The following is a 14,733-nucleotide window of genomic DNA, read 5'->3' on the forward strand; positions in this document are numbered from 1 at the left end:
GTTTGTTTATTCCATCTCCATTAAGTCATATCCCTCTGTAATTGCCCCAGTGCAGACTCCAAGGCTGGGTGCCAGATGGCCAGGCCCTCTAAGTTCTATGAAAAGAGAAGCAACCTGCACAAAGCCTATCTCCCCTACTTAGAAAACCCTCATCCACATTATCAGAATTTTGTGCTTCCCCCGTCTATACCTTGATGAAAATAGAACATCAAAATATCCTTTGAAGTGCTTTTTCCCTTTCCCCTTCACTTCAGTTTATTTTTTTTTTTTTTTAATTTTTTTTTTTAATTTTTTTTTTTAAAGATTTTATTTATTTATTTGAGAGAGAGAGAGAATGAGAGAGAGCGAGTACATGAGAGGGGGGGAGGGTCAGAGGGAGAAGCAGACTCCCTGCTGAGCAGGGAGCCCGATGCGGGACTCGATCCAGGGACTCCAGGATCATGACCTGAGCCGAAGGCAGTCGCTTAACCAACTGAGCCACCCAGGCGCCCCACACTTCAGTTTTTTTAGATGCTTGATGTGTCATCCTATTTTTTCTTCAGCTGTGAATATAGGTCCATGCACCATTATATGCTTAGGATCATCCTTAAGATGATCATCCTCCAATATGTACATATGTATATATGCAGGTAGGTTTATTTCTTTAAGGTAGAGTCCTTTGTGTGGCCTTCCTAATGACAAGGGCATGGATATTTAGAATTTTGGTAGACACTCATTTTCAACCTCTCCCCTACTCATTCAGAAATCGACCTTACATAGGAAGACCCATTTCTCCTCTTTCTCCCCCATACAAGATATTATCAATCTTTTTAATTATGCTAAGCTGTCGAATAAAAAAACTTCTTGTTTTAACTTGTGTGTGGTTGATTGTCAGGCTGAGCATTTTTTCCTATTTTTCATAAAACGGTGCTCTCTAGAACGATTAAATAGCTAAAGGTAAAAACAAAATGTTAAAAATGCTTGAAGAAACTATAGGAAAATATGTAATCACCTAGGGATAAAGCCATTAAATAAAAGTTAATAGATTTTTCTTCACATCTATAAAAAAGTATGCTTGCAAAAAGCATCAGAATTTATTTTAAGGACAACTACCATCCCAAGAGGAAATATTTGCTACCTACGACAAACATTAGCACTCATTAACTAATAAAAAAAAGAATAAGTAAATATTTTGTAGAAGAGGAATCAAATGGCCAGTATATGAAAAGATGCTTAACCTGCTTTGTTTTTTACTATTAACAACGTAAGATGGCTTTTCCTATGTCAGTACATACAGATCTTCTTGAGTCTTCTAAACAATTCTATGGATCACTGTTGTTTATTTAAGCATCAATCCGTTGATGAACGTCTAAGTTGTTTTCTGCTGTTTACTATGATTAGCAGTTCTGTAGTATGTGTGTGCACGCGCGTGTGTGTGTGTGCATGCACGCATATGCGCAAGCTACACAGCCATTATCAGTTTTTTAGTCTTGGCCTATCTGATAGGTGAAAAATTCTACTTGTTTAAAAAAATTTTTCTTTGATTATTACTAAGATTTAGTATCTCATAATGTTTATATTTTAAAATGTTTATATGCCATTTGTTTTCTTCATCTCTATTTGCTTTATTAATTTCTTCATTTAATAATTGCTTATTCTTTACCCATTTTTCTCTATTAATATCTATATTGACTATATGAGCTCTTTATATTAATGATATCCCTTTTCTGTCACACAAGTTTGAATATGTGATCCCTATAACTTGTTTGTTCATCCTAAGTTTTATTTATTCGGCTCAGATCATGATCTCGGGGTCCTGGGATCAAGCCCCAAGTCAGGCTCCCTGCTCAGCGGGGAGTCTGCTTCTCCCTCTCCCTCTGGCCCTCCCCCAACTCGTGCTCTTTCTCTCTCAAATTAATAAATAAAATCTTTAGAAAAAAATTACCTTTGGTCTGACAAAAAAGTAGTTATCAATTAAAGAATATTGACTGTAAGCCAAAGACCCAAGACTTTATTTCTGCCTTTTCTGCTAATTGTGTTTATCATGCTGATAATTTCTACATCAGTTTAATTCCTCTCTGTCCATTATTTATTTAGTTACATCACTTAGGTCTGTTTTCTCTGTTAGGTCATTGTTCTCTCTTTAGGTTGTATTCTCTTCAAAATGAAGAATTAAGCCTCCTCATACAGGTCTAGCACAGTACCGTTGACTTGATAATAACTGCTTCTTGATCATGGCTACACAGATGGGACTCTAGAAGTAGACACTCAGGTCCCGTCAAGTTACATAGCTCCTACAAATTGATTATAGATCCTACCAGCAAGAGACTTTTGCTATTATTTCACGACACTTGACCATTATATTTGAAAGAGAGAATAGTATAGTGTTACTGTGTAATTGATCTACTATGCATATTCTCACTGCTTGAAATTCACTGATCATATAAAAAGAGAAGAATGCACTAGCTTGGTGTTTGATCTTTACCACGTAGATCTAATGTCACAATCAATTGCTTTCAGTGTTTTCTTTGAAATCACATAAAGGTTCATATGTGCCAAATTTCATAAGAATCACATGATAAGGTCAAGAAATACAAATTCCAAGGCAGAATTTATATGCCCAGTTCACATATGACAGTAATACTATATAACCATATGTTGAATATAATACACTGTATGTAAATGCTATTCTTGAAAGCAATCCAATCAATAAAACTTAAAATAAATAACACTTTAATAACACATTTCAAATCGACTGAAAAGTGAATAGATGGACTCTATGGCAAGAACATCCCTATAAAATTGACATTCAGAGGCTATTAAAACACAGAGAATAAAACAATCTTGAAACAAAAGAAAAACTGTGAATATTTAAAGTTTTTTTAAAAAGCCTACTACATTGTATGCCAAGATACAGCAGTCGTTTTATTTAAAGAGCTATTTCAATAAAAACTGGATGGCCAAAAAAAAAAAAAAAAAAAAAACTGGATTGCCAAGCAGTAAAAAGCAAATTCAGTTTGCATTCACCAATAGCTAAAAAATACTTTTTAAAGAATATACTATATAAACCAGAAAAAAGTAAAAAATACACAGTAACAGAAAAAGTCAAAACAGAAAAAAGTCAAGATTTAGTTATAATTGGAACTAATAAAAGATTGACCAATTTTTATCATTAAAGAGGGTTATGGGAAAGCTACTGAAGTTAACTTCAAAAGCCTAGCAGTAAAAAGTGATTGTAATGTCAGTAAAACTCTGAAACAGATCAAATAGACCCTAAGTAGTACTAATCCACTGCATCTTTGAACATATATTTGCCTTTTTTTAAGCTAAAAAGCTTGCCCTTTTTTTCTTTAATTTGTTTCCAACATCCTGTTTAAAAAAAAAAAAAAAGAAGGAAAAGAAATCCAACTATACAACTATTAACAGCAGCTCAGAGTACAGAAACTTTACCTTCATTCAAAGATAATACGAGTTAAGATTTGAAATGTCGTTTCCTTTTTGGCCTGGCTCTGGAAAGCATGGTTTCATCATTCCAATGTAGAGAGAGAGCTTCTCTCTGTCCATATGAGTACTTGTGTGACAAGGATATGTACAAACAGATGAATCAGTGGAGGTTACAGAAGTGAATTTAACCATTTTTTCTTATTGTCAGCTAAAGCTCTTACACCAAAATGAGATGTTTGTGATGTGTTTGACATTTTTAATTTCAATTTTGTCACTTCAGATCCCGGGAAGACTCTGCCTGAAGCCCTTGATTACTGCACAGTTTGGCTGCAGACCGTGCCTGGAGAAATAGACAGCAAAAGTGGTATTCCACCCTCCCTGGTAACGCTACAAATTAAAGACTTTCTTAATGGACCAGGTAAGAAAGTCATAATTCAAATGTGTATACATTTTTTTCATGTGAGTATATTAACATGTACTTAGGGTCTGTTAGTAATTGTGACATTCCTTGCAAAAAATGAATAGTTCGTTTTCCAGAAGTGTATTCTTCTCAGGCTGCCCATTCTAGAGATTAAAAAGCAAATATTAATATGCATTAAAAATTACCTTTGGTATAGGGCGCCGGGGGGGTTCAGTTGGTTAAGCATCTGCCTTCGGCTCAGATCATGATCTCGGGGTCCTGGGATCAAGCCCCAAATCAGGCTCCCTGCTCAGCGGGGAGTCTGCTTCTCCCTCTCCCTCTGGCCCTCCCCCAACTCGTGCTCTTTCTCTCTCAAATTAATAAATAAAATCTTTAGAAAAAAATTACCTTTGGTCTGACAAAAAAGTAGTTATCAATTAAAGAATATTGACTGTAAGCCAAAGACCCAAGACTTTATTTCTACCTTTTCTGCTAACTGTGTGACCTTAGGCAGTTGATCTAATCTCCTATGCCTCAGTTTCCTTACTGTAAACAAAAAGAATAAAATAGGTAGGTGGTTGGATGGATGGATGAGATACACGATATATCTACATAAGATAATATACATAGGTATATTCAATTGGATAAGTATACTTATTTCAAATACTTAACAATGTGCTTGAGAAATTAACACTCAGTTTTAGATAGATAGATACAGTTATCAAAATGTATTGAGTGCTTATCAGTACCAGGTATTAAGTGCTTTACATACTCATATAGACCCAAGAAGGAGGCACTATAATTATGCCTGTTTTATGAATTAGGAAGTTAAGACTTAAAACTGTGAAGGAATGGCTGTGGAGCCATTCAAACCCAAGTCTTATGACTCCAAAGACCTAGATCACTTCTCTACTGCACTAATTTTAGCACAGCCATAGATTTCTCCTCTCTTCTCCTCTTCTTTCTTTTGCCTGCTCTATTTCTTCTCCCTTCATGTCCTGTTCCTCCTCCTCTTCTTTTTATTATTCTTCCTTCACTTCAATGAGATCTTAACTATTTAATAAAAATTACTGCATTTTCATTTACTTTATATTTACAGTGCTTCAAAACATATTAGTCATCAAAAAATATTAGTTTCTTCATTAAGAATTTAAAACAATGGTGTTAAACTGTCTTGAGATCTCTAGCAATACTCTGCAAAGTGTGAATTTTGATGAGTGAAAAATATCCCTGCATGGACCTGGTTCAGTGTGTGTCATGGCAGACCAATGCACTCATGAGCCGTGGCCACAGATTGAAGAAAGCCACTTGTCATCATGTCTGGAGTAAAGAGAGCCTAAAGCCACCTACACTGCCCCTTTCACTGGGGCCCTGTTCTTCCCAGTGCTGGGATTTAAAAGGTGTAGAAGTATGAAGAACTATTTCTAATCATTATAAGTATCTAGACATGGTTTTAAAGACTCAAAGGAAAGCAAGAAGCTAATGATGAAGGCTAAGAGAGTCATCAAAGTTGGAAGAAGTCTTTGGGGTGAGGTAATGGACAGATTGAGAGTAATGTGAGTCTAGTACTTGGCTAGTGAGTGTGAAATACCATATTTCATTTTATCCAAGCCATCATCAATTGTAGGAAAAAACATTTTATGTACCAAGAAAAAAGAAAAAATATCTGCTATTTAAACTATGATACAGTGCTTTCTTATTATATCCATTTCAAGGCACTTCCTGACTTCAGAGTTGTTCACATGTAAAAGACTGAACATGTGAGAATGGGTGAAATTGTGTAAGAACATATGATTAGTTCATGAAGAAGTGAGAAAGAAACTTGGGTTTCCCTCTTCTCTTTTTTAGTTTCAGATTTTTTTTGCTTTTAGGCACAGTCTTTCACTCACTTTGGCTAGAAAGTTCCCTTCTAATTTATATTTGGTTGATTTGTTAAAGAATGGGATCTACAAATCCATAATTATGTATATTTTCATGGCAACCAAAGAAATTACATTTCAGGAGAAATGTCAGTGAATGAATGAAAAATTATGTTTATAATTCTAGCATTTAATGTGACTAGTAGGGATGTGATTTTTTTTAAATAGTTATACTTTTGTGTTTCTTACACTTCTTTAAGTTAGAAATTACATATATGCCATTCCTTATTTAATGTTTATTCAATAAGAGTGATAATCTATCTGGAGATTCAACTTTTGAACAAATGGATTGAAAGTGTTATTTTATAGTAGCGCTTCTCAGACTTGAGTGTGCATTTGAAGCATCTCTGGTAAGCTTGTTAAAATGCAAATAGTTTAATAGTTCTAGAAGGTGGGAATGAAATTCTACATTTCTAACAACTCCCAGGTAAAGTGGGATTGGTGCTGGAGACTACACTTTTGTAACAAGCTTTTATATGATTCATGAATGAATGAATACACACACACACACACACACACGGCTATTGAGGACCAAACTGCAGATATTTTGGGGCACAGGAGAGGGGAATGATAGAAAGAATGATAAGTGGTTTTTTAAATTGTACTTTTATTATGAAAAATCAAACACAGTGTCTAATTAATGGTTTAAGTTCTTCAAAGTCTAAAACATTTTAACCAAGAGTAGTTTTCTTTCATAAAGTATTTGAGGGAAGATTAGTTTGAATGGTATATCAGTTGTGTGGGATTCCACTACATACTAACCTAACATTTTTGAACTGCTCCAGAATTTACTATCTTAGACAAAAATTTCCTTACTGTAAATAATTTGTCGTGTAAAGTATATAAGATGTTAGTCCATAGACTAATCATATTCTCTTACTACACAGCCAAATTGCCACTCTATATTAATTTAGAGATCAATAGAAATACAGGACACATAAAGTACTTCTTACCATAGGAGTGTCTTATTTTATAGATTTTTGGTAACTCAAGAAAGTTATCTTGTTTCCAGATTTTAGAAAATGGTGTACTAAGAGGAATATTATTTATGCTGAGACTATGGGAACAAGCTTCAGCTTTATAATATTCCCCAATGTCATTCCCTTCCTTTAAAAAAATAAAGTCTTTTGTATGTGGTGTTACCATTAAGAATCTTTTGCTAACATTAGTTTTTTAATCTAGATGCACATCCTATTTAAGTATCATTCCCAGAGTTTTATGCTACAGCTCTAAAATGGTATACTTTTATTCTTGTCTTGCTCCTGAATTAACATTTCGGCAGCAATAAAAGTTACGACCCTGAAGAATACAGAAAATACTGATTATAACTACCTAACCTTAAGTTTTCTTCTTAAGGTGAAAACTTAACAGCTTTTGAATTCAGCCTTACAGATTTATTTTGCAGGGATTATTTATCTAAACAATGTGATACAAATGCTGCTCTTTAGCCCTTGTTTTTGGAAAAATAATTCAAAAGTGCTTGAGTATTCCCTTATTTCCTCTGTTCACTTAATAGTACCTTAGAGCAAATGGTAGGACCCAACTTCTACATCAGAAAAGCCCTTCAAAGCTCTCTCACCCCCATCTCCTTCCTTCAGAGGCAACAGTTGTACCCATTAGCAAGGTCAGTGGCTTGGAGAAACCTGGAAAGCAGCAGCTACCAGAAACCCGCTAGAATAATATCTCCAGCAGGTGATAGATTAGTTGGAACAAATTGGAACCATTGCAGTTCAGCAATCCTGGTTTCTTTCAAGCTGTTTTTAAAATGTCGTCATTTTAATACACAATCTAAGCCCTGCGGAACAGTCCACAGCAGGTTAATTTGAATCATATGATGTGTCACTGCCCTCAGCTGACATGAGCTCTATTCCATGTGTGAAGCCATAATAAATCCATTCCCAACCGAGGAGAATTCCCCGTGAGAAGGTGAACTAATCCAGGCCTCACACTGGCATGCTAGCCCTCCGTAATTGAAAGCAGGGCCACCTGTTCCAGCACAGTTAGCCTATAGAGAAAAAATTAGCATTAGATCAGATACTTCTTATATTGAAAAATCATTCATAGTTCTCGCAAATTCAAATTCAGCTGTGAACTGCTTGGTATGACATCATACAGAAACGTAGGAATGTGCCCACTTGATCCCAGTTTAAAAGTTTTGTTAGCCATAGGATTCCTTAACTTTGAAATGAGAAAATTTTTTTTTTTAATTTAATGAGAGCTGACACGTGAGAAGAAGAACTGGGAAGGGTGCATATTTTTCTAATTAACTCAGGGTCATTTGTAAAAACATTTGAGCTCCCTGGTATTTTTTTCATTGTTCCTTTGCAGACATATTTTTGAACACTGTCACTGTAATGACATTTAATGAAATGACATTTAAATGACGACAAAGAAAAATCTGTGCCAAATTGGGAGAACATTACCACATCATTTATGTTTTGTAATAAATTAATTAGCACACTGCAGTCTTCTTATAATTTAAGTAACGTGGTTGTATCAAACACAGTTATGACTGCAATTTCACATTTATTCTCGTGTACAGTATACCTGGTATCTCTAGATGAAATACATAACCGCTGAATTCTTTTTCTCTTAATAAAATCATTTCTTTAGTCTCTCCCTGTTTAACCTGCTCATTAATTTGCCTGTATAGTTTTCATGTCGTTTTAATTTCATTCTGGCTTTGGATTGGTTTCAGCTCTGGTTTTATTTAATTTTTGTTTTAAAAATTTGACTTTTAATGGGTTGTAATCCTATTTTGAACACTGTTTTCTTACATCTTACGGATTAACTTACTGTTTTTTATAGGTTGCAGTGATTTTAATTTTTACTTTTAAAAAATTTCTAAACATCTTAGTATAATCCTGTTTCCATAAACTTCTTTGATTTGAATGAAAATATATACATATTTTAATATACTTATTAAATAATATAAAATATTACTTTAAAAAACTTCTCAGATACAGTAGCACACCATTCAAATAGGTTTATGTAAATAGACAGTAGAGATTTTAAGTTGTTTACCTCCAGATGTGTATTTTTGAAATGTTTTTTTTAAAGATTTTATTTTTCTTGGTGAATTCTGCTTTTATATTCTTTTATTACTGAATTTATTACTCAGTGGGGATTAATTCAGATATATCTTGAAAGTACTTGTTCAGAGGAACTAAGATATCTAAAAAAGATGACCCAAATAACCTCCTGACATTTTCTGGAGTGGAAAATGAAGATTAAGTAACAGAATATTTAAACACAAGAAGATTTCAGTGTGAAAGAAAGCATCTTAAGGAGCTCATTTTAATTAATTTCTCTTAATGCTGCCCTGATAGTTAACCCTTTGCCTCTTTTCTCTTTCCAGAAATGGAGCCAAGGCCCATGCCCTCGAGTTCTGTCTCTATCTTAATTCAATTTTACAGCCATACTAGCAGGCTATCTTCTACATTTAAGAAATGTAAACTCGTCAATAAAACTATAAGAACCTTGACTTTTACATTTCCCCAGTTTTATGGGTTCCAATTTGCAGTGTCAGCATTATATTATCATAGTTTATTTTCCCCATGATTTATCAAAATGAAATGGTAAACTTGATGTCAGGGTGTTAAATAGGGCATGGACCAAGAATTTTAAAACCCAGGAAAGTCTTTCATTATTTCAACCCTACTCTTTCAACTCTAACTTGTACCTTTGGAAGAAATGAGAAAAGTGTATGACTTTTAATTAATTTTTTAATAAACCTTCTTCTCTTATTCCTATAACAACCTGGTTTTAATACCAAATTTTTCACTGTAGAACCAGTAAGCCATATTAATTTCTTACCAACACTGTAGAGTGAAGGGACTTTAAGTCTTCTTTGAAAGTCAGGCTGACTGCGGTGCCTCCAGGGGACTATACTTGGCTAAGTAACGGGACCCAGAGGGTCACAGAAGCTGGTTGTGGGTGTGGCCAGATGGTAAGAGGCAGCACAAGGTCTCCTGCCGGGAAGTCAGTGGTATGGCAATTATCTAGATTCCTTATTTCTTCATGTGGTCCAGTTCTGTCAGGATTATTTCTTCTACTGAAGAGAATGGCGGTAATTGGGGGGATATCTTTCTGGGATCATGCAGCCAACTAAGGTGGAAGAAAAAGAGAACATTATTTGGCTTCTCCTAACTGTAGCCTTGCAACTTTGTGCTTGCATGCCGGTCTTCTTCCCCTACCTCTCCCACCTGTGCCTTCCCGGGGCCATGGTGTGGGGCCTTCTGTCCCCCTCTCTCTACAGACAGTAACCTCAGCTGTCTCTTTTATGCTAACAACTCCCAAATGCCTAGCCCTGGTTTTGACTTACCCAACAACGGAACTATTTCTCCATCTGCCTATTAGATGTGTTTAGTTATTTAAAATTCGGTATGTTCACATTAAATTAAACTGTTTTTCTCTCCTCTCCTTATTCATTCCTGCCCTTAGTATAGTCTTCAAATTTCTTGACATGTGCTAGTGATAGCAATATTATTCCAGTCATGTTTTGTCACAATTTTACTGACACCTTTGATTCATCCTTTTTTCTTTTTAATTCCAAGTCCTCTTCGTTTGTCCTTTGAAATGGTCCTCCATTATGTCTACTACCTCCCTAGTTTAGGTTTATGCCCTTAACTACTTCCTCAGTCTGTTTACCTGCAGCCTTCCCTCCAGATTCTCCTTTTCCTCACTAATCCTGTTGTCCCCTGTGCCCTTGTTAAATGAGCTTCCCCTGCCAAACTCCTATGATGTTGACCACCCAACTCCCTCAGTTCATCTGGTCAAAGTTCTCCTCAGCCCTCAAGGCTCTCTCTAATCTGGTGTCATCTGGCTTAGCTATCACTAAGCAGGTGATCCTAAGTAAGATTACTCTACTTCTTTGAGCCTCAGTATTTTCTTCCATAACGTAAGAGAGCTATTTTAAGAGTCCTTTAAGTTCTAAAATGATGGCTGTAATCCTTAACGGAACTCTTCATTTATTTTCACACCACATATTGTGAGCAATTGCAATATGCCCAGTGTTGTTCTAAGCAGTCCCCTCTCTCAAGAAATGCACATTATCTGGTAGAAAAGACAGAATTTGTTGGCCAAATAGTCAAACAAAGTAATATATAATGATAAACTAATACACGTGTCATGAAGTTCTGTGGACTCATAAGAGTGGAGATTCAGGGAAGCTTCTCAGAGTAACTGACCCTGCAGCTGATTTGCACAGGATACAGGGGGGTTGACCAAGGACTGCAGACGGGAGAGTGGATTTCTGGGAGAATATGTGCAAAAGACAGTGTGGAGAGTGGTGTCATGTCAGATTACAGGAAATGAAAACAGGGAAGAGTGAGGGAACCAGTGCTATGAGGTGAGGCTATAGGAGAGGCAGAGACTAGGCCTTGTTGGCCATAATCAAGGATTTTAGGATTTTTATCTTAAGAGTAGTGAGGAACCATTGAAGAGCTGTCAGCAGGACATGTATGCGGTGGGGGAGGGAGGAGGTGTGTGTGTTGATATGGTTATATCTGCATTTTGAAAAGGTAACTCTATTTGCAGGGCAGAGAACACTAAGAGGGGCTAGAGTAGATGGAAGGGAGCAATTAGGAGAATATTGAAGTAGTACTGGTGAGAGGTAATTATAAGTTGGATGGGGAATGGTGATAAGAAATAGGGAGAAGTGAAAGAATTGGTAGATATTGGGAAGGCAAAATCTATGGTAATAGAGTAGGGAGATAGTGGGTAAGGAGTAGGGAGATAGTGGGTAAGGGAAAAAATTTAAACATAGCTTCTGGGTCTCTGACTGGTTTAACTGGATGGATGGTATTTTGTCCCCACAAACTTCATATGTTGAAACTCTAATACCCACTATTATGGTATTTGGAGATGGGGCCTTTGGGAGTTAATTAGGTTTAGATGAGGTCATGAGGGTTGGGGCTCCCCCATGATGGGATAGTACACTTACAAGAAGAAACACCAGAGAGCTTGCTGTCTCCCCCACTCTGCCATGTGAGGACACATTGAGGAGGTGGCCATCTGCAAGCTAGAAAGGGAGCCTTCACCAGAAGCCAATAATGCCGGCACCCTAATCTCAGCATTCCAGCCTCTAGAAATGTGGGGAAATAAATTTCTGTCTTTAAGCCACCAGGCTCTGGTATTTTGTTACGGCAGCCCAAACTAAGACAGGTGGTAATCCTGATTACTGAGATGAAAATACTTGAAGAGAACCACATTGTTTTTGGTTTGGTTTGGTTTGGTTTTCATTTGTGAGAGTATGGAGAGATCATGAGTTTTGTCTTGGATGTGTTGAGTTTATGGCAGTTACTCATAACAGATCTGGAGCTCATGAGACCAAGACCAGTGATAAAGGATTGAATGTTTTAGAATCTTTGGGATACAGATTCTAAGTCCATCCATGGGCCTGAATGAGAGATTACTCAAGGAAAGTGTAGAGAGGAAATAGAGAAAAGAACCTAAGAGTGCATCTTGAGGAAGTCCAATCAGGATTTTACTGGCCAGGAGGAAATTGTAGGCTAAGAGGAGAATTTGAAAAGTATAATGTCCAAGAAGCCAAATCATTAGCACTTTGAGACACGGAAAGATGAGAAATTGAAAATATCTAGTAGATTTATAGACTTTGTGACTACAAGTGCTTTCCCCCATCAGGTTAACCTGGATAGGAAATAGTCTAGAATGCATTGAGGTAAACAAGAGGGAAAAAAATAGTAGAAGCAGAGAGTATAAATAACTCCTTTGAGAAATTTGTGAAGAGTAATAATAAAGGGTAGTATATGAAAGAGCATCTGGGATCATGGTTTGGGGATTTTGCTTTTATGATGAACGGACTTGGGTTTTCTCATACTTAAATATTCACAAGAGGAATCCAGTTGAGAGAAGAATTAGGTAAACTAACAAAGAGAAAAGATCAACATGAGTGCCTAAGAAAAAGGGAAGAAGAATCCAATACATATTTGAAAGAACCACTTTTAAATTAAAGAAGCAACAGATTCTCTATTTTACCTAACAAATTAAGCAAGGGAAGGAAAGGGGCATATGCAGGTAATTTTTAGTTTGGTAACAAGAAATTGATGGAAATGTAATGGCTTTAACTTTCTCCATGAAGCTAGAAGCAAGATCACCTATTGAAGTTGAAGAGGGACAAGAGGGGTTTGATGGTTTGGAGGCAGAATGGCTTGACATCATCTTCCAATGTGACTTTGTCATATGCCATACGCATTCTCATCTCTGTGTCTTTTTTAACTTTTATATCATGGAAATTTTCAAATATATACAAAAGTATACTCCTTCTTAAGTAACTGTCAGCCATGGGCAGTATTGTTTCTTACATACCCCTATCCACTTCCTCACCTTCTGTATTATTTCGAAGCAAATCCCCTGCATCATATTATATCATCTATAATATTTCAATATTATGTATCTCTACAATACACGAACTTTTAAAAACGTGACCACAATACTATTATCAAACCTAAAGATAATCATTCTTCAGTGTTATCAAATATATAGTGTTCAAATTTCCAGTTATCTCATACATATCATGTGTGTGGAGGGGGGGAGGGGAAAAACGTACATGGATGGTGGGTATTTGTGTGCATGTATATTTCTTGGGTGGTGGTGGTGGTTTTTTTTTTAACCAGAAGCCATATATGTTCTGCACATGACTATTGGTTATTTCTTTCTAGTTTCTTTTAATCGTTAGGTTTTCTCCTCTATCATTTTTCATCTCTTGTCATTTATATATTGAAGAAGCCAGATCATTTATCTTGTAGAGTTTACCACAGTTTGGATTTTTTTTTTTTTTTAAAGATTGTATTTAGTTATTTAGCTGAGAGAGACTGAGCGAGCAGGGAGAGGGGTAGAGGGAGAGGGACAGAGAATCCCAAGAAGACTCCATGCTGAGCGCAGAACCCCATGCAGGGCTCCATCTCACGACCCTGAGATCATGACCTGAGACAAAATCAAGAGTCAGACCCTTAACCGACTGAGCCACCCAGGAGCCCCTATCACAGTTTGGATTTTGTCTGTTCCCCTGTCTTCTGTATTTGCTACATATAAATTGGTAGTTGGTTTAACCTATTCAGGTTTGCTAATTATTGTTTTTTTAGCAAGACTGTTCTGTAAAAGGGTTTGTGTCGTTCCATCAGAAGGCACATAATATCTGATGGTCTCTTTTTGTGATGTTAAGAGCCATTGATGCTGAATGCCTGAATTCATTGGAGGTTACAAACAGTAATATTTTCATGCTAACACTCCTTTTCCATATATTAACTAAAATACTTCTATAAAAAGAAACATTCCCTCATCTACTACTTGTTTACTCAATAGCATTGCTCATCTAAGGAAGGTAGGATAAAAACTGAATTCTGTTCCTTTATTTAAAATTAGTTTTTTAAAATGAGTTGATTTTCTAGATGGGAGGAATTTTTTTTACAATGTATGCATATATCAAATCATCACAATGTATACTTTAAATATCTTAAAATTTCATTTGTTGTTTGTATCTTAATAAAGCTGGGGGGGGGATGAATCATGTTTCTAGCATATTCCAATAGCGGCCAATTAGTTGTTGCTTGGTATTATTCTTAAGTCATTATTTTTAATGCTACTCAAGTTATCTCATCCATTGGAAGTGGGAACCTCTAGAAATTGGATTCTTAATGTTTTTAATCTTCCCTCACTATGAGATCCTTGTTCCCTTATCTCAAAACAAAATTTGGCTGTTCCCAAAAAGTATCTCTGCTGTCTCCAACCAAAGATGAGTACAAGCCATCACTGGGAAAAGCAAAAAAGAAAAAGAAAGGGCATGACATCAAAAGAGCTGCCAAAATTATTAGAGCAGTAGAATGTGCTTAGCCCTTTTTGATGACTGTTTAGAGAGAGAGAAGTTCGTTTAGGTAAGTTCAGTTTAATATGCTCATTTTAGAAAACCAGTACAGTTACCCTATAATGAGAGCATTTATGTTGTGATTGGCGGGGGGGGGGGGGGGGGGG

General features: G+C 36.1%; 1 protein-coding gene across 6 annotated transcripts in view; it reads left to right on the forward strand.

Moving 5' to 3' along the window:
- Positions 1 to 14,733, forward strand: part of VPS13B (vacuolar protein sorting 13 homolog B) — a 749,374-nt gene that overhangs the window by 554,908 nt on the left and 179,733 nt on the right. For all 6 annotated transcript variants that reach the window (XM_032421506.1, XM_032421505.1, XM_032421503.1 and 3 more), the window contains one exon: positions 3,704 to 3,841. In XM_032421506.1, coding sequence (XP_032277397.1) covers positions 3,704 to 3,841 — 138 coding nt within the window. The remainder of the gene's footprint in view (positions 1 to 3,703; positions 3,842 to 14,733) is intronic.

The sequence above is a fragment of the Phoca vitulina genome, unplaced genomic scaffold, assembly GCF_004348235.1.
Source record: "Phoca vitulina isolate PV1807 unplaced genomic scaffold, GSC_HSeal_1.0 scaffold25, whole genome shotgun sequence".
Taxonomy (NCBI): Eukaryota; Metazoa; Chordata; class Mammalia; order Carnivora; family Phocidae; genus Phoca; species Phoca vitulina.